The 20,869-nt window shown below is 38.5% G+C and overlaps 1 protein-coding gene across 4 annotated transcripts in view; it reads left to right on the top strand.

Annotated features, from left to right (window-relative positions):
- The window catches only part of ITCH (itchy E3 ubiquitin protein ligase), a 121,842-nt gene that overhangs the window by 28,903 nt on the left and 72,070 nt on the right, over window positions 1-20,869 (top strand). For all 4 annotated transcript variants that reach the window (XM_027078537.1, XM_027078535.1, XM_027078536.1 and 1 more), the window contains one exon: window positions 15,718-15,808. In XM_027078537.1, the coding sequence (XP_026934338.1) occupies window positions 15,739-15,808 (70 nt within the window). In that variant the 5' untranslated portion in view covers window positions 15,718-15,738. Of the gene's footprint in view, window positions 1-15,717; window positions 15,809-20,869 lie in introns of those variants that run through there.

Here is a 20,869-nt window from a genome sequence, read left to right as displayed (position 1 = left end):
ATAGAGTACAGTGTCAGTTTTCTGTAATTCTGATTATTATGGATCTCCCTCGCATTTTAATTTCTAGGCAGGCAGAAGCCCTCTTTGTAAGTCTGTGCTGTTTGCTATTATGACGGGAAGCTTTCTGCAGAGTATATTTGTTGGCTGCTTTTATATTGTCATAGACCTAAAAACAACAACAACAGCAAAATTACCCTTTATTACCTCACTTATTCACAAAGAGGCTCTTATATATAGGTTACTAGTGCTCCCATTTATTTGGAGAAATGCTGGAAGATGGTGAGTGCTTTGGATTGTAATCGATATTTTTAAGTCTTTTAATGTCTCAGTAAGAAAGTTATCCTACATTCAAGGAGTTAGAGAAAAATTCATTTTGAGTATAATAACTTTTTCATGTTTATTTTGATTCAACATATATTTGAGAGCTTACTATTAATATACTTAAGATACTCTGTAAGGTTCTAGTGATGTAAAGATGAATTGCCTTGACCTCAAGAAGACAGTTTGAAAGGTGAGAGGGATTTGCAAACAGATAATAAGAGACAGCTGTTGAACACTTAACTGGGTTTAAGCCTTTCTATATGACTTTACAGGTATTATCTCAGCCTTTAAACCGAAACTACAATTAAGTTATCCCTGTTGTATGGATGAAGAAAGTAATTCAATAATTTGCTTAAGTAATGGTGCTGAGATGTGGATCTAGATTTATTTGACTCCAAAGCCTGCACATTTAATTACTGTGTTATAATATCTCTTGGAATACATGCTATAGGGTAGACTAGAAGAAGAAATTAATTATTTCTGCTTTGAAGTTTAGGGGAGGCTACCAGATGAGATGCTTGAGCAGAATGTTGACGGATAAGAGAAGACCAGATCACTGGGAATTTAGGGAAATTGCGGGGCAAAGTTTGAAGAGAAGGAACAGGATAAATAAATCACAGAAGTATTAAACAGATGACATTTTGGGGAATGAACTTCACTTCTGTGTGATTGGAGCATGGGGTCTGTGTGGGAGTATGGTATGTGAAGTACGAGAATAGGCAAGCCAGGATCATGGCAGATCAGAGGTGTAGAAAGTTCATTTTAAAAATCCTTTGACAACACCGTGTGGACAGATTGGGGTAAGGCAAAGAGAAATACTGAAATGAGTACGATAGTACAGGGAGAGCCAAATGAAGGGAATAGTAATGGGGATGAAGAGGAAGATGTTTAATTTTTTTTTAATTAAAAAAATTTAAAAGATATTCCACCCACATCCAACTGTTTTATTCTAATGTCTTAAGAAACTTTGCCTCTTCCGTATTTCCCAGTTTTAAGCCATCATGGTGTGATGTATGTAGGATGTTATCGTTTTTCACATTGATGCTTGAGAGCAGGTGTTAGCAAACTATGACCCGTGGGAGGAATCTGGCCCTCTGCCTGTTTTTATAAATAAAGTGTTATTGGAATAAAATACATTTTATGTGTTGTCTGTGACCACTGTCACACTACAGTGGCAGTTGAGCGGTTATGACAGAGATCATAGGGCCCACAACTGTGAAATATTTACTCTCTGGCCCTTTACAGAAAAACTTTGCAGAGCAGCAGATTGAAGACATTCTTTGATCTAATAACTAAAGTGCACGTGATAGTGCTTACTTAATACTGTATGTTGGGCTTTGTTAACTAGGTGACTGACCACATCAGTCATTCAGAATCTACCCATAGTGTATTTGGAAATTTTTTGAACCCAGGCCATGGCAGTGAAAGCACCAAGTCCTAACCACGGGACCATCAGGGAATTCCCATGGAAATTATATTGATTAGACTCTCCCAAATTGCAAGGTTTTTTAGGTAATGGGAGGTTAATGTAAAGTTGTTTATGAAATTAAAGAATGGAAAACTCAACTGCATAGTCAGGTTTCAAAAGGAAAAACAGGACATGTTGCTAGTCAGTCCTCACAAGGACCGAAAAGTAGTTTAAAGCTGCAAAATTATTCAAGATTACAGCATAGCCATGGCAACCAAGTTATTTTGTCAGCCTGGCAGTGCAGGTATCACTGATTCCCAATTCCAGTGCTCTGACAAACTGAAATCTGTGTACAGATCTTGCAATTTCACACTACTCAAGAGCTGACCAAACTGGTGTTGGGGAGAGTTTTCATGATAGTTACTTCTTTACCCTAAATTTTTTTTTTAATGGCACTCTGTTTTTGTTTAATGAATATTGTATCTTTTCATCTCTCTGAGGATATTAATATATTTTGCTTTTCTTTGGCATCACTTTTCTTGATAGAAGCTTTCCACAACTTTATCATGTTTAGGGATGTGGGCAGACTGGGGGCTGTGAGTGCATGTAGAGAGGAGAGGGCTTGTTAACTGAGAACCTCAATATAGGGTTACCTGGTGGACTCTTTGGGGAACTTGATAAGGCTTGTCCTGTCTCCTGCCTGGGTGGTTAAGTCTTGGCTACAGTGAGCTGGGAGCCTAGTGGGAAAAAAGGATGGGAATTTAGTCATTCCGTTTGCATATGTTCCTTTAATTCTTGTGTTCTTGATACTGTTCTTCAGCCTTCAGCTGTACCTGGCATCTTCCATTGCAGAGATGCTTGAGGGAAAAAAAAAAACAGACCTGAGCCTTTTGGTGTCAAGTAGGGGATTTAGGAATCAAAATGCTTGGTAAGCAGCTTTCAACCAATTCTGCTTCTGTGTCCCAACTTTACTTCCTACTTCCAAAATTGACTGGTATCTTCTCTTGGGGGCACTGCAAGTAAACTAACCATCTTGGTTCTTGGCTTTTCCCTGTTGCCAGCATAGGACAGGAGTCTGCTTTATTGAGTGTGCTGTCAAATAGCATTGGTCCATCTGCTTTGTAGCTTACTGAAGTTATTGTACTTGTTTGTTGTTACCTCTACTTCTTTTTCCTGACCTTTATTACTGTTATTACTTTTTTAATTTTTAAAATTTCTTCACCAGAGTTTAGGGGAAATTTGAAAGGGGATTCAGATGCACATGTGTAATCTATCATCTTCTTGTGAAAGTCCTTTCCCCACATACTTTTTTTTCCTTTTTGTTTACTTTTTGCATTCTTTTGGATTCATACATTTTTCCCTCAAATATTTTTTTCTCGGTAGTGATTTGGAATTTGTGCACTGTTTTTATTTTTTTACTGCTTCTCTTTGAAATTGTTTTAATTGATTGATTGATTGATTGTTTGCCACGTGGCTTGTGCCATCTTAGTTCCCTGACCAGGGATCGAACCCATGCCCACAGGGCAATGAAAGCACAATCTTAAGCACTGGACCTCCAGGGAATTCCCTGAAATTTTGACTTGCATATTAACTTCACAAAACTGATCAGTATCTTTGCCTTGGCCTGAACAATACAAGGATCTTGGAACAATTAACTCCAGTTACCTCCATTCCTGACTTTAATGCTGTTATTCAGTATTTTAGCTTTGTATTTTTAAATCCCCAAATAAGACATTGTTTTGTGTATTTTTTTAATTCTTTATTAAAAATTATTTATTTAGGCTGCGCCAGGTCTTAGTTGTGGCATGCGGGATCTTCTTTGTGCGATCTTTAGTTGCGGCATGCGGGCTCTTAGTTGCGGCATCAGCCTTCTTAGTTGTGGCATGTGGATTCTTAGTTGCAGCATGCACGTGAGATCTAGTTCCCTGACCAGGGATCGAACCTGGGCCCCCTGCATTGGGAGTGTGGAGTCTTACCTGCTGGACCACCAGGGAAGTCCCATGTTTTGTATATTTTAGATTTACCTTATGTTTACCACTTCCTTAGTCACTTTTATATCTTGAGTTGCAGAGCTTCCTTTGAGTATCATTCTACTTATTCTTCAGGTACATCCTTTAGAAATTCTTCTAGTGAAGGTCCATTGGTAGTAAAATATTTTAGTCTGGAAAAAATTTTTCCTCTAAATTTTGTTTCTTGTTTTAAACACCTTTATTGAGATATAGTTCACATACCATACAGTATACCTATTTAAAATGTACAATTCAGTAGCTTTTAGTATATTCAGAGTTGTGCGTCCATCACCACAATCAATTTGAAAACATCATTGCCCCCCAAATAATCCCGGTGCCCCCTTAGCTGTCGCTCTCAATCTACATCCACTCAGCCCTAGCCCTAGGCAGCTAATAATTGACTTACCATCTCTGTAGATTTGTCTACTTTGGGCATTTAATATAAATGGAACCATAAAATATATTGTCTTTTGTGACTGGCTTCTTTCACTTAGCATAATATTTCAAGGTTTATCCCTGGTATAACATTTAACGAGTGCTTCATTTCTTTTTATTGCTGAATTTCTTTTTATTGTATGAATATACCACATTTTATTTATCTGTTCATTAGTTGATGGACATTTGTGGTGTTTCTGTTTCTGGCTATTATGAATAATGCTGCTGTAAACAGTTATGTTCAAGTTTTTGTGTGGACATATGTTTTCGTTTCTCTTGGGAATATACCTAGGAGTAGAATTACCTATTACCTATTTTGAGGAACCATAAAACTTTATTTCACTGCAGCTGCACTAGTTTACATTTTTACTAGCAATGTGTGAGGGTTCTTCATATCCTTGTCAACACTTGTTACTTATCATTTTGAACAGCTCTCCTAGTAGGTGTAAAGTGGGTATCTCATTGTGGTTTTTATTTGCATGTCTCTGGCTAATGATGTTTAGCATCTTTTCATGTGCTTATTGGTCATTTGTATATCTTCTTTGGAGAAATGCCGTTTCAGTCCTTTAGACAATTTTGTAGTCATCTGTCTTTTTGTGTTGAGTTGTAAAAGCTCTTTATATATTCTAGATACTTATATTGGATATATGATTTACAAAGATTTTCTCCCATTTTGTGGGTGGGCTTCTCACTTTCTTGATGGTGTTTTTGAAACACAAGAGTTAAAAATTTTGATTTATATCCAGTTTTTATGTTGCTGGTTTTGGTGTTATAGTTAAGAAACCATTGTCTGTCTAATGCAGCGTCACATAGAATTATACCTGTTTTCTTCTACCAAATTTTCAGTTTTAGCTCTTGCATTTAGGTGTATGATCTAGTGTGAGTTATTTTTTGTCCATGGTTGTGAGGTAGGGATCTCTTGCACATGAATATCCATTAGTTCCAGGACCATTTGTTGAGAAGTTTGTCTTAGTACCCTTGTCAAAAATCAGTTGGTCATAGATGTTTGGGTTTATTTCTGAACTCAATTCTATTCCATTAATCTGTATATCTATGCTTATGCCAATAACACACTGTCTTGATTACTGTAGCTTTGTAGTAAGTTTTGAAATTGGGAAGTGTGAATCCTCTGACCTTGTTCTTTTTTGAGATTGTTTTGACTATTCCTGGTCCTTTGTATTTCCATATGAAGTTTGGAATCAGCTTGTGAATTTCTGCAAACAGGCAGTTGGGATTTTGGTAGTGATTGTGTTTAATTTGTAGCTCATTTGGGGGTTAATCTGTAGGTCATTTGGGGGACTATTACCATCTTAACAATGTCAGGTCTTCTAATCCACGAACATTGGATGACTTTATATTCATCTAGGTCATCTTTATTTTGGGGGGGGGCGCTGCGTTGGGTCTTCGTTGCTGCGCATGGGCTTTCTCTAGTTGCAGCGAGCGGGGGCTGCTCTTTGTTGTGGTGCTTGGGCTTCTCATTGTAGCGGCTTCTCTTGTTGCGGCTCACGGGCTCTATGCGCGTGGGCTTCAGTAGTTGTGGCTCGCAGACTCTAGAGCGCAGACTCAGTAGTTGTGGTGCATGGGTTTCGTTGCTCCGTGGCATGTGAGATCTTCTTGGACCAGGGATTGAACCCTTGTCCCCTGCATTGGCAGGTGGATTCTTAACCACTGTGCCACCAGGGAAGTCTCTAGGTCCTCTTTAATTTTTAGTTTTACACTTCTTTTGTTGAATTTTCCTAAGTATTTTATTATACTATTGTAAATGGAATTCTTAATTTCACTTTCAGATTTTTCATTGCTACTGTGTAGAATTACATTGGCTTTTGTATGTTGATCTTATATCTTACAACTTTGCTGAACTTATTTTATATATATATATATATATATGTATATATATATATGTATTTTTTTTTTCTGTGGTATGCGGGCCTCGCACTGTTGTGGTCTCTCCCATTGTGGAGCACAGGTTCCGGACACGCAGGCTCAGCGGCCATGGCTCACGGGCCCAGCTGCTCCGCGGCATGTGGGATCTTCCCAGACCGGGGCATGAACCCATGTCCCCTGCATCGGCAGGCGGACTCTCAACCACTGCACCACCAGGGAAGCCCTAATATATATATATATATATTTTTTGATCGAGCCACACGGCTTTCAGGATCTTAATTCCCCAACCAGGGATCGAACCCTGGCCCCAGCAGTGAAAGCGCCAAGTCCTAACCACTGGAGTGCCAGGGAATTCCCACCTGTTTAATAATTTTTAAGTGGATTCTCTAGGATTTTCTATACACAAGATCAGGTCATCTTCAAATAAAGATAGTTGTACTTCTTTCTCTGCAGTCTGTATGCCTTTTATTTCATTTTCTTGTCTGATTACCCTGGCTAGAACCTTCAGTACAGTATTGAATAAAAATGATTTTTGAGAGCTGGCATTCTTGTTCTTGAACTTAGGGGGAAAGCATTCAGTCTTTTACCATTAAGTAGGATGTAAGCTATAGATTTTTCTTTTTTAATAGATGCCTTATTTCACGTTGAGGAAGTTCTCTTCTACTCCTAGTTCCTTGAGTGTTTTTATCATGAAGGCGTGTTGAGTTTTGTGAAATGCCTTTCCTGTGTCTGTCGAGATGATGATGTGGTTTTTGTCCTCTATTCTATTGATCTGATACATTACATTAATTGATTTCTGGATATTTATCCAACTTTGCAGTCTTGGCATAAGTTCCACTTGGTCATGGAATGTTACTGAATTCTCAATTTGCTTGTATTTTGTTGACGATTTTTGCCTCTGTTTTCAATATAAGAGATTAACCAACTGTGTAAAAGGGATCCAATTTCTCCACATCCTTGCCAACATTTTTAGGGTTTTTTTTGGCGGTACGCGGGCCTCTCACTGCTGTGGCCTCTCCCATTGCAGAGCACAGGCTCCGGACGCGCAGGCTTAGCGGCCATAGCTCACGGGCCCAGCCGCTCCGTGGCATGTGGGATCTTCCCAAAGTGGGGCACGAACCCGTGTCCCTTGCATCGGCAGGCGGACTCTCAACCACTGCGCCACCAGGAAAGCCCAGTTTTTTGTTTTTTGATAGTGACCATCCTAACAGGTGTGAGATGAGGTCTCGTAGTTTTGATTTGCATTTTCTGGATAATTAGTGACGTCAAGCATCTTTTCACACACCTATTGGTTATATGTATGTCTTCCTTGGAGAAATGTCTGTTCAAGTCCTTTGCCCATTTTAAAACTGGGTTGTTTGGGGTCTTTTGCTTTTGAATTGTAGGAGCTTCTCGTGTATTTTGGATATAACTCCTTATCAGATATGTGGTTTGCAAATATTTTCTTCTGTTTCACAGGCTGTCTTTTTACTGTGTTGATTCTTTCCTTTTGCAGAGCAGAAGCTTTTTAGTTTGGTGTAGTCCCTGTTGTCTTTTTTGCTTTTGTTGCTTGTGCTTTTGGTGTAATATCCAATAAATCATTGCCAAGACCAATGTCACAAAGCTTTTCCCCTATATTTTCTTCTAGGAGTTTTACAGTGTCATGTCTTATGTTTTAGACTTTCATCCATTTTGAGTTGATTTTTGTTTATGGTGTAAGATAAGGATCCAATTTCATTCTTTTGCATGTGGATATTCAGTTTTCCCAGCACCACTTGTTGAAGAGATTATTCTTTCCCCATTGCGTGTTCTTGACAACCTTGTTGAATATTAGTTGTCTGTATATTTGTGGGTCTATTTCTGGGCGCTCTATTCTGTTGCATTGCTCTATATGCCTATCTTTATGCCAGTACCATACTGTCTTAATTACTGTAGCTTTGTAATATTCTAAAAATCAGGTAGTGTGATATCTCAGTTTTGTTCTTCTTTCTCAACATTATTTTGGCTATTTGGATCCATTTGAATTTTAGGATTTTTTCTATTTAAAAAATTCCATTGGGATTTTAATAGGGATTGCATTGAATCTGTAGATCACTTTGGGTAGTTTGGACATTTTAACAATACTTTATCTTTCAATTCATGAGTACAGGATGTCTTTCCATTTATTTGTATCTTTAATTTCTTTCAGCAATGTTTTGTAGTTTTTATTTCCTTTGTTAAGTTTATTCCTAAGTATCTTTTATTTTTGATGTTATTGTGAATGGGATTGTTTCTTAATTTTTTTTTCCGGATAGTTAATTGTTAGTGTATAGGGATGCAGCTAATTTTTCTATGTTGATTTTGTATCGTACAAGTTTGCTGTATTTTAAAAAGTTAGTTTTTAACAGTTTAATTTTTATTGGAGTATAGTTGATTTACAATATTGTGGGGGTTTTTTGTTTTTTGTTTTGCAGTATGCGGGCCTCTCACTGTTGTGGCCTCTCCCGTTGCGGAGCACAGGCTCCGGACGCGCAGGCCCAGCGGCCATGGCTCACGGGCCCAGCCGCTCCGCGGCATGCGGGATCCTTCTGGACCGGGGCATGAACCCATGTCCCCTGCATCGGCAGGCGGACTCTCAACCACTGCGCCACCAGGGGAGCCCTCCTTTATTTTTAAAAGAATTTTTTACGGCTGAGTAGTATTCCATTATATATATATTGCATCTTCTTCATCCATGGATAGGCACTTAGGTTGTTTACATATCTTGGCTATTGTATATAGTGCTGGATTGAACATAGGTATGCATATATCTTTTCAAATTAGATGTTTTTGAATTCTTTGGATAAATACTTAGAAATGGAGTAGCTGGATCATATTGTAGTTCTATTCTTAATTTTTGAGAACTCTCCATAGTGGCTGCGGTAATTTACACTCCTACCAACAGTGTATGAGGATTCCCTTTTCTCTACATCCTCTCCAACCCTTGTTATTTCTTGCCTTTTTTTTTTTTTGGCCTTTTTTTTTTTTTCTCAACCACTGCACCACCAGGAAAGCCCAATTTCTTGCCTTTTTGATAATAGTTATTCTAATGGTATGAGGTGATAACTCATTTGTGGTTTTGATTTGCATTTCCATAATACTTAGTAATGTTGAACATCTTTTCATGTCCCTGTTCCCTATCTGTATGTCTTTGGAAAAGGGTCTGTTCACTTCCTCTGCCCATTCTTAATCGGGTGGTTTATTTTTTGGTTGTTCTTTATGTATTTTGAATATTAACTCCTTATTGGATATGATTTGCAAATATCTTCTCTGAGTAGGTAGGTTGAATTTTCATTTTGTTGATGGTTTCCTTTGCTGTGCAGAAGCTTTTTAGTTTGATGTAGTCCCATTTGTTTATTTTTGCTTTTGTTTGCCTTGCCTGAGGAGACATATCCAGAAAGATATTGCTAAGACTGATGTGTGTTTTCTTCTAGGAGTTTTATGGTTTCAGGTCTTACATTCAAGTCCTTAATCCCTTTTGAGTTGACGTTGTTTATGGTGTAAGATAGTGGTCTAGTTTCATTCTTTTGCATGTTAACTGTCCAGTTTTCCCAACATCATTTATTGAAGAGACTACACTTTCTCCACTTTATGTTCTTTGTTCTTGTTTTGTAAATTAATTGTCCATATGTGTGTTTATTTCTGAATTCTCAATTCTGTTCCATTGATCTATGTCACTTTTTCTGCCAATACCATGCTGTTTTGATTACTATAGCTTTGTAATATAATTTGAAATCAGAGTGAATGATACTTCGAGCTTTGGGTTTTCCCCCCCCCACTCAGGATTGCTGTGGCTACTTGGGGCCTTTTGTTACTCCTTACAGATTTTAGGATTTTGTTGTTGTTGTTGTTCTATTTCTGTGAAAAATGTCATTGGGATTTTGATAGGGATTGCATTGGTTCTGTAGATTGCTTTAGGTAATACGGACATTTAAAAATGTTAATTTTTCCAGTCCCTGAGCACGAATACTTTTACATTTTTTTGTGTTGTCTTAAATTTCTTCCAAGAACGTCTTAAAGTTTTCAGTGTACAGGTCTTTCACCTACTTGGTTAAATTTATTCCTAGGTATTCTTTTTGTTGCAATTGTAAATGAGATTTTTTTGTTAATTGTTTTTTGATGATTCATTGTTAGTGTATAGAACAGACTTGTATATTGATATTTTTACTCTGCAACTTAGTGTATTTGTTTATTTCTAATAATTTTTTTGGTGGTTTTTTTTAATATTTAAAAACATGCTATATTTATTTCTTCTCTGATTTTTATTAAATTGTAGGACACTTAGCTGGTGTTGGAGAATTGCTTGTTGGTGTGGGGAACATACTCACCGCACTCACTCACATGTGGGAATTGGTGAAACCTTTACACTGTTAAGAGAATGAAAAGAGAAGCCATAGGCTGTGAGAAAATATTTGCAAAACACATAAAGGACTTGTATTTAAAATATACAAAGAACTCTTAAAATGCAACAGCAAGAAAACAAATAATAAATGAGCAGAATATCTGAACAGATATCTCACCAAACAGTGTACATAGATGGTAAATAAGCATATGAAAAGAGGCTCAAAATCATATGTCATATGGGAATTACAAACTAGGCCAATGGTGAAACGTCATTGTACACCTGTTAGACTGGCTAAATTCCAAAAAACTAACAGTACCAAATGCTTGTGAGGATATGAAGCAGTAGAAATTCTATTTCAATCCTAATAGGAATGCAGAATGGTACAGCTACTTTGGAAAACCATTTGGCAGAGCTAAAACATAGGTTTACCCTTATCATCCAGTAATTGTAGTCCTGTTTACCCAATTGAGTCGAAAAGTTATATCCACAAGGAACCTGAACATGAATACTTATAGCAGCTTTATTCACAATTGCCAAAAACTGGAAACAACTAACATATCCTTCAGTAAGCAAATGTATATACTGTGGAATAAACACACATGAAATATTACTCAGCAATTTAAAAAAAAGCTGCCAAGCTCTGAAAAGATATGGAGGAAACTTTAATCATACTGCTGAGTGAAAGAAGCCAGGCTGAGGCTCTAAATTGTGTGCTTCTACCTATCTGACATTCTGGAAGAGGCAAAATTATAGAAACAGTAAATAGATAAGTGGTTGCCAGAGGTTCTTAGTGAGGGAAGAGGGATGAGTAGGTGAAGCACAGGGGACTTTTAGGGTTGTGAGATTATTCTGTGTGATACTATAATAGTGGATACATGGCAGTTATGTGTTTGTCAAAATCCATAGGACAGGGGGCTTCCCTGGTGGCGCAGTGGTTGAGAGTCCACCTGCCGATGCAGGGGACACGGGTTCGTGCCCCGGTCCGGGAAGATCCCACATGCCACGGAGCGGCTGGGCCCCTGAGCCATGGCCACTGTGTCTGCGCGTCCGGAGCCTGTGCTCCGCAACGGGAGAGGCCACAACAGTGAGAGGCCCGCGTACCGCAAAAAAAAAAAACCCCAAAAAACAAAACAACAATAACAAATCCATAGGACTGTATAAGGTTCACAAAGAGTGGACCTAAATATAAATTGTGGACATTAGTTAATTAAAAAAAAAAAACAACTGTGGAATATTCTAGACACTGATTAGCAAGGCAGACAAGGTTGCCTACCTTTGTGGACCTTATAGTCAGTAAAAAATTTAATCAGAAAAATTTCAGCGGTGTGATAGAAAGTAATAGGATGGCTACATTAGATTGAGTAGTCAGGGAAGACCTCTCTGAGTATTTGAGTATTAACTTGAGACCTGAATATAAGATGTTAGCTATTTAAAGGTAAGAGGGAAAAACATTCCGAGCAGAGGGAACAGTTAGTGTAAAGCCTGTAAGTCTGGAATGACCTTAGTGTGTTTAAGAAATAGAAAGAAATCCATATTTGCAGTGGGTAAGGGAGAGAATGATATGAGGAGAAGTCAAGAGAGTAGGTCATGGATGGAATGTAGTGGGACTTCTGTAAGCCAGGGTGAGGAATTTGGATTCTATTTTAGGTGAGATAGGCAATTATTGGATGTTTAAGCAGAGTAGAGCATGATCTAACTTTCATGTTTAAAAGAGTACCCTAGTTGCTGTGTGGAGAATGGGTGGTGGGAGGGAGAGGGAGCAGGTGCAGAAGCAGAGAGACCAATTTAGTGACTTGTAGTAATTTGTTGACAGGGGAGGGATGGGTGTTTGTGGCTTGGACTAAGATGGTTAAGAAGAGGAGAAAAATAAGCATATATTTTAAGGTATATAGCAGGGTATATTTTGCAGGTAGTATCTTTAGAACTTGGTAATGAGGGAAAGATAATGCCCACAGCTTTGGCTTGTGCAACTGGATGGATGGTGGTGCTATTGAGGCCAGGGAGAGTTTCAATTTAGTCTTTTTTTTTCTTGGCTGTGGTAGGTCTTTGTTGCTACGTGCGGGCTTTCTCTGGTTGCATCGAGCAGGGGCTACTCTTGGTTGCAGTGAGTGGGTTCTAGGTGTGTGAGCTTCAGTAGTTGTGGCACGCAGACTCAGTAGTTGTGGCGCAGGGGCTTAGTTGCTTCATGGCATGTGGCATGGCATCTTCCTGGACCAGGGCCCGAACCCGTGTCCTGTGCGTTGGCAGGTGGATTCTTAACCACTGTGCCACCAGGGAAGTCTCCTCAGTTTAGTCATTTTAACCATGCAGGCAGTTATAAATAATGGTTAGACCTAAGAGTCTGGAGCTCAGGGGAGAAGATGGGACTTGAAGTGTAGATTCTCAATCTACTCTGTCTTGCCTGTTTTTCAAAGTGTACAAGTAGGCTACACATTTTCTTTTTAAAAACTAAAGCAATACATACAAAACCAAAGTTCCCCATGACCATCTCCTGTAGTACACAGACCCTCTCCCCTTCTCCACAAAGGTAACCACTATAAACAGTTAGGGGATGTATACTTTTTCTGCTTTTGTTTATAAGTATATTTACCTACAAGAATATATACTTTGTTTTTGTTTGAAAAAATACCATCACATTATATATATTCTGTAACTTAAAAAAATGTTCTTGGAATCATTCCATTTCAGTCATTAGTAAGTTGTTTTGATAGCTGCATAGTGTTCTGTGGTATGAGTTTGTTATTTATTTAACTGGTTGCCAATTGATACTTAGGTTTCTATAGTTTGTCTTTACAAATGGTATTTTTTTGTTCTTAGGGATTTAAAATACTTAAGTAATTTTGATTATATAAAACTAATATGTATCAGTACATACATGATTTTTTTTAATATTTATTTTATTTATTTGGCTGCATTGGGTCTTAGTTGCACAATCTTCATTGTGGCCTGCGCTGTCTTTTATTGCGGAGTGCAGGCTGTTCCTTGCGGCATACAGGCTCCTCAAGTTGTGGCACGCAGACTCTGTAGTTGTGGCACATGGGGCTCTCTAGTTGTGGTGTGGGCTCAGTAGTTGTGGCTCTCAGGCTCTCCAGTTGTGGCACGCAGGCTCTAGCGCTCACAGGCTTAGTTGCCCTGTGGAATGTGGGATCTTAGTTCCCTGACTAGGGATCGAGCCCACGCCCCCTGCATTGGAATCATGATGTCCTAACCACTGGACCGCCAGGGAACGGAAGCCTAATTTTGCCTTATTGTATTTGTATATTTCTTACATGGGACCTGGCAACTAGTGAGTGCTGAGTAAATTTTGCTTGAGTTTAATCTTTACTTTGACCCACTCAAAATATTCTTAAAATTTTTATCAAGTCCCCGAAAGCCTAAGAACAGGTTATTTTAAAAACATACTTAGGGACTTCCTTGGTGGTGCAGTGGTTAAGAATCTGCCTGCCAATGCAGGGGGCACAGGTTTGAGCCCTGGTCTGGGAAGATCCCATATGCCGCAGAGGAACTAAGCCTGTGTGCCACAACTACTGAGCCTGTACTCTGGAGCCCGCGAACCACAAATACTGAAGCCCATGCTCCGCAACTGGAGTAGCCACCGCGGTGAGAAGCCTGCGCACCGCAATGAAGAGTAGCCCCTGCTCTCCACAACCAGAGAAAGCCTGCACACAACAACAAAGACCCAACGCAGCCATAAATAAACAAACAAATAAATTCAAAGAATATTAATGATAAATAATAAACATTCACAGAGCATTTTTTTTCCCACAGATATAATCATTCAGTCTTACAAAAGCCCTGTGAGGTAGAGGTGGTATTATCCCCATTTCTCTGACAGGAAACTGGGACCTAGAGAAGTTATATGACTCAAATAGTATCATATAGTGAGTGTTGTACCCAGGAATCAAACCCAAGTGTTCTGACTTTGTTATAAAATCTTTTTTATTGTATACGAATCATGCCCTTTCCACAGGGGGATTAACTCTTCCATGATTATTGGCTGAAGAAGATATGTTAGAGGTGTTCATTTAGTATAATTCAGTAGCCACAGGCCCTGTTTTGGGCTTCTGGGTTTCATCAGTGAACAAAGCAAAAAGATCCCCCATTCACATGGAGTTTATATTCTAGCTTAGGGAGTCAAAACCAATAAACATACTTACCAAGTAAATTACTTAGTATGTCAGAAGGTCACATAGTTTATAGGAGAAGAAAATGATCATCATAAGTGGAGCAGACTGAATATTGTGAAGAAGACAAGTAGAATGAACGTCTAAAGGCAAGAATGTGCTGGCATATTTCAAGAATAATAGGGAAGTATGTGCCTGAGTAGGGGAGGAGAGTAGCAGGGAAATAAGTTCAGGAAGTAGGGAGCAGTGGAAGCATGTATCATATAGGGTCTTTCAGGATTCAGGCTTTTACTCTGAGTAAAATGGGAAGGTTTTGAAAGGTTTTTAACATTTTAAAAGAATCATCCAGGTTGTGTTAAGAATAGGTACTAAAGCTAGACAAGGGTGGAAAAAGGGAGACCTTTTAGGTTAATCTAGGAGAGGGGCATAATTTAGGGAAAAAATGGCTGTCAGAGGTGGGTCTGGACAGATTGGTGGTAGAGGTGGTGAGAAATGTCTAGATTCTAGATATATTTTTACAAATAGAGACATCAGAATTTGCCAGCGGGTTGGAAAGGAAATAGAAAGGAGTCAAGGATGACTCCAAGGTTTTTGGCTTGAGCTGCTGAAAGAATGAAATTGCCATCAACTGAGATAGTTTACAGAGAACATCAGGAGTTCCATTTTGGATCTGTTAAGTTCAGAGTGTCTTTTAGATACGCAAGTGAAGTTGTTTAGAATTCAGGAGTGAAGTCTGTAATAGAAATATAAAGTTGGGACTTGTTGATATATAGATGATATTTAAAGCCATAACAGTGGATGATATCCTTGAGGAAATGAGTATGGAGCGATGAGAGAAGAGGGAAACAAGAACTGAGTCCTAGGACTTTCCAGTATTAGGAGGGTGGAGAGAAGAGAAGGAATCATCAAAGGAGTCTAAGAAGGAACAATCAGTAATGTAGGACATAAACCTAGAGAATGTGTCTTGGGAACTAAAAGGAAGAAAAACCATGGAAGAAGGAATGATCATGTCAGATTTTGCTGATAGGTTAACGCAGGATGGATACTAGAATTGAAAATTATATTTAGCAATGTGAAGGCCACTGGTTATTGTGTGGCCTTCAGTGGGACATGGAAATGGCCTGGCTAGCACTATTTACATATTTTTCAAGTGGGAATTTTTGATGTTTATAGTGTTTCCTTGGCCCTGTTCAGGTTTGCCGTCCTGTTGGTGTTATGTCTGACAGTGGATCACAGCTTGGTTCAATGGGTAGCCTGACCATGAAATCACAACTTCAGATAACTGGTAAGTCTTAAAAAGATCTACTGCTTTACTTCCCCCCCACTCCCAAGATAAAAAGAAAAAAATCTTAAAATCTTTAGTGGCTGTGACGTATCAGGTTCTGAATGAATGAATGAACATAATGTTTAGATATGTAAAAATTACATTTTGATTTCAGGATATTCTTGGGTATAGTATAGGATTTGGGTTTGTTTGTTTTTTCCATTAAACATGCTTTGGCAATTGCTATTTTTTGTTTTCATTTGGATTTTATTAGCTTTGTTGAGATAATTCACATACCATACAGTTTACCCATTTAGAAGTCAATGATTGTTAGTACATTCTCAGAGTTGTGCAACCAACACCAGTCAATTTTAGAACATTTTCACCACTGCAGAAACCCCTGCCCCATATTCCCCAACCACCTTCAGCCCTAGTTATTTTTGTCTCTATAGCTTTGCCTATTTTGGATCTCTCATATAAATAGAGTCATAAAATGTGTGGCCTTTGTCTCTGACTTTTTTCACTTATCATAATAATGTTTTCAAGGTTCAACCATGTTGTAGCATGTATTAGTATCTAATTTCTTTTTATTGCCAAATACTATTCCATGTGTGGACATACTTTATCCATTTATCAGCTGATGGATGTTTGGGTTGGTTCCACTTTTGGGCTATCATGAATAATGCTATGAACGTTTGTATGTAAGTTTTTGTGAAGATGTATGTTTTCAGTTTTCTTGAGTATATACCTTCTACTTTCTGGAGTAGAATCACTGGGTCATGTAATATCCATGTTTAGCTTTGTGAGGAATTCCAAATTATTTTTCAAAGCATCCACACCACTTTATATTCCCAACAGTCATGTATGAGGGTTACAATTTTGTAAGCATCCTTGCAATGCTTATCTTTTTGATTAGAGACATCCTAATGGATGTGAGCTATCTCATTATGGGTTTGAGTTGCATTTCTCTGATGGTTAAATGATGATGAGCATCTTTTCATGTGCTTATTGGCCATTTGTATATGTTTTTTGGAGAAATCCCTATTAAATATTTTGGTTGCTGTTGTTACTTTCCTAATCTCTCTTTGTTTCTTCCTCTAGCCATACTAATCAGGTGTATCACTTGCAGATTAATGTTCTTAAAATGCCTCCTGATTTGTTCATTCCTGCTCAGAAACCTTCAGTGCTTCTCCTTGGCTAAGACGTTTTACAGGCTCCATATGATCTCTTTGTAGGTCTTTATATATCAATAGAAGCTACTTGCACTAGCCAAAGTGAGGCACTGGATTTTCTTCAGACATGCATGTGTCTATCACACAATGGAACCCTAGACTCTCTCCCTTTAATTTAATGGCATTTATTGATTATTTTAGTTTTTACTATACCTGGCTTATATCCACTTCTAGGTTATGAATATGAGGTCATATACTGTATAATTATTGTCCTCCTCAAAACCTAAAAGTGATTGAGTTATAAAGAAGTAACACTTTAAGTTGAAAGCATGTTAGAATTTATTCTTGGGAATTCTTTCACTAACTCCAGTCTCTTTCTTTAGGAATGTCTGATTCTCAGTGAAAGATATTAATATTTCTCAGATTCTAATTGTTTCTCCCCTCCGCATTCTCAAGCTACTCTGAGTAGCTGATTTACATTGGGCCAGGCTTCTTAAGACTTCTTTTTTGGGGCAGCTTATTGTTAAAACCTTTGATTTAAAGAATTTCTGATAGATTGTTTCAACTTTTCAGGTTACATAAGTAATACACATGCTTTTTATTTTTAAAAACTGAGTAAAATAGTAAAGTGAGGAGTCCTTATTATTTATCATCTCAATCCCCAGATAAATAGGTTTATATTCCTTTAGTCTTTTCTTTGCATAAACTGGCTATCTTATTTGCTATCATTACTGTCATAGTAAGAAAAACATTTAATGCCTAAATGCATTATGTCCTCAAGAAGACATAATTCTTAGCCATTTATAAGCTTTTTAATCTTGGGTCTAAAAATCTTGAGAATGTACAAGTATAGGGCAAAAACATTTTAACAAAAACAAACACCATGAATTATGGATAAAATCTATTTGCATATTTAGCAAAAATATCATTAGATATGGGACAAATGGAGAACATCAGATAATGAACAATAAAGTGCCAAGTTGACTAGAATCAAGTGTCCTTCATAATTCATTGTTTACTTCTTTGCTTTTGGTGCTAGAAACTTCAGAACTAAGTTTTTTTGCACAAATCCCCTTAATTGACATTGTATTTTTTAGTCTGTGTTAATGGATTAGCATAGTTTTTTTTTTTTTTTTTGCTAAGCTCTTCAACATCTTCCAAAATTCAAGGAAGGCATAAATATGCAAGTGTTAAGTATAAATGCCATGGTATATGGTAATGGTGTGAAGAGAAAATGACTTTGTCAGGAAAGAGAGATCAATATTTGACTAGAGTTACTGTGAAAGGAGGTAGTGCTTGAAGCATTGCTACTATTTAAAAGTAGAGGGCTTCCCTGGTGGCACAGTGGTTAAGAATCTGCCTGCGAATGCAGGGGACACGGGTTTGATCCCTGGTCTGAAAAGATCCCACATGCTGCAGAGCAGCTTAAGCCCGTTTGCCACAGCTACTAAGCCTACGCTCTAGAGCCCGCAAGCCACAACTATTGAGCCTGTGTTCCATGCACCTAGAGCCCGTGCTCTACTGAATTCCATGCACCTAGAGCCCGTGCTCCACAACAAGAGAAGCCACCGCAGTGAGAAGCCTGTGCATTGGAGGAAAGAGTCGTCGTCCCCACTTGCTGCAACTAGAGTAAGCCCACATGCAGCAACGAACACCCAACACAGCCAAAAATAAGTAAATAAATGAATAAATTTATTAAAAAAAAAAAGTAGAAAGGTAGGGACTTCCCTGGAGGTCCATTGGGTAAGACTGCGCTCCCAATGCAGGGGGCACGGGTTCGATCCCTGGTTGGAGAACTAAGATCCCACATGCTGCCTGGCATGGCCAGAAAAAAAGTAGAAAGGTAGAAAAGGATCTTTCAGGAATGAACATGACAGAGCAAATGATGTGAAGGAGGGAAATGCCAAGACTTCCCTTGATGTCCCTAAAAGCCACTGCTGCAGAGCAGGGACCCATGAGAATTAATGGGAGTGGATCATCTCCTTCAGGTGTGTCAAGGCTACCAAAAAAAAAAAAACATTGCTAAGGGAGATGAGAAGTAACCAGAGTTTTTAACAAAGAGCAGACAGCTGGATTTGTGTTTTAAAAGTCGAGTTTTTAACAAAGAGCAGACAGCTGGATTTGTGTTTTAAAAGTCGGTGTAGGGACTTCCCTGGTGGCGCAGTGCTTAAGAATCTGCCTGCCAATGCCGGGTACACAGGTTCAAGCCCTGGTCTGGGAAGATACCACATGCTGTGGAGCAACTAAGCCTGTGTGCCTAGAACCTGTGCTCCGCAACAAGAGAAGCCACCACAATGAGAAGCCCATGCACTGCAATGAAGAGTAGCCCCTGCTCACCACAACTAGAGAAAGGCTGCATGCAGCAACAAAGACCCAATGCAGCCATAAATAAATAGATAAATAAACTTTAAAAAAAAGTTGGTGTAAAAGACTCATAGGGAAATTTAGGGTCAAAAGTTAAAAGGTTACTCTGTGGTTCTGCTCAAATTTATTTCTTTAACTCTTACATACGTACATCACACACATGTATGCATACATTATTTGTTTACAATGTATGTTTGCTAATTGCTGCCCCTTACCAGATGAGGGCAAGTAGAAAATTTATTTCAGAGAAATGACACGTATTATAAGTTGTAGCAAAACAGTTTTAAAATATTAAATGATAGTACTGTTGATAAGTGGATTGTTTAGAGAACTTCATGTGTGTGTGGTTTTTTTTAAAATTTATTATTTTTATTTTTGGCTGTGTTGTGTCTTCGTTGCTGTGCGCGGGCTTTCTCTAGTTGTGGTGAGCAGGGGGTACTCTTTGTTGAGGTGCGTGGCTTCTCATTGCGATGGCTTCTCTTGTTGTGGAGCACGGGCTCTAGGCGCGCAGGCTTCAGTAGTTGTGGCATGCGGGCTCAGTAGTTGTGGTGCACGGGTTTAGTTGCTCTGTGGCTGTGGGATCTTCCTAGACCAGGGTGCGAACCTGTGTCCCCTGCATTGGCAGGTGGATTCTTAACCACTGCGCCACCAGGGAAGTCCCAGGTTCCACTGATTTTTACTCTTGCGTTTTCTGGATCATTCTTTATTCTTTATCTCCAATTCCATGGTCTGGGTCCTTCACTTTGGACATAAGTCTGTTTTCTTACATCCTTCCCTGTCTTTAGCCATTTCCTGTTTAATTATGTTTTGTACATAACTTCCGATATTATTACTGAGCTTATCTGTGTTTTGATGCTTGCTGTGTGCTAGCATTATACTTACGTGGGCAAAATAAATTCTTTGGTATTTCCTAGAAATTTTTTAGTCTCAATCCTTACTCAAAACTCATCATTTGAGGAAGAGAAACCATCTTATTTTAGTTATTACAAATTGAAATTAAACATTACTCCATTTCCCCAAATTTACTAGAACACCGTATATTTAGCTCCCAATGCTTAGAGACCAGGAGAGTCCTTCATACTTTAAAGTCAAAAGTTTATATCCAGTTCTGCCCAGCCAAGACATAGTTCTGCTACAGAGACCTCATGTAGCCTCTCATGACTTCTGACCACAGAGGTAGCACTTGCTTTAACTGGTTTTATCTCTTATCAGTTCATCATACTGCTCATCATACCTGGCCTCAGCACCCCTGTTTGTTTTACCTTGTTCATTATAGTCTCCTGATTCACAAAATAAATTGGATAAGCTAAGGATTTACTTCTACTTTCTTTAAATTGTCAGGATTTTAATTTTGTGTTGGAGAGGTAGGATGAAGAATCAGTCGGGTGAAAATGTTGACCTTCAGAACAGAAGAATCAGAAGAACATTAATAAGTACGATGAAATCATATGCAATAGATTTTGTGTGTGTGTGTGTGTGTGTGTAAGTAACTATAAAGCAGGGCAACTTGTTTTCTACCATGGCTAATCATTTGGTTCAACAAATG

Source organism: Aethalodelphis obliquidens, unplaced genomic scaffold, assembly GCF_003676395.1.
Source record: "Aethalodelphis obliquidens isolate GAN/ISIS:26980383/991018 unplaced genomic scaffold, ASM367639v1 scaffold42, whole genome shotgun sequence".
Taxonomy (NCBI): Eukaryota; Metazoa; Chordata; class Mammalia; order Artiodactyla; family Delphinidae; genus Aethalodelphis; species Aethalodelphis obliquidens.
Note: the sequence above shows the minus strand (reverse complement) of the source record. Positions and strands in the feature narration are given on the sequence as shown.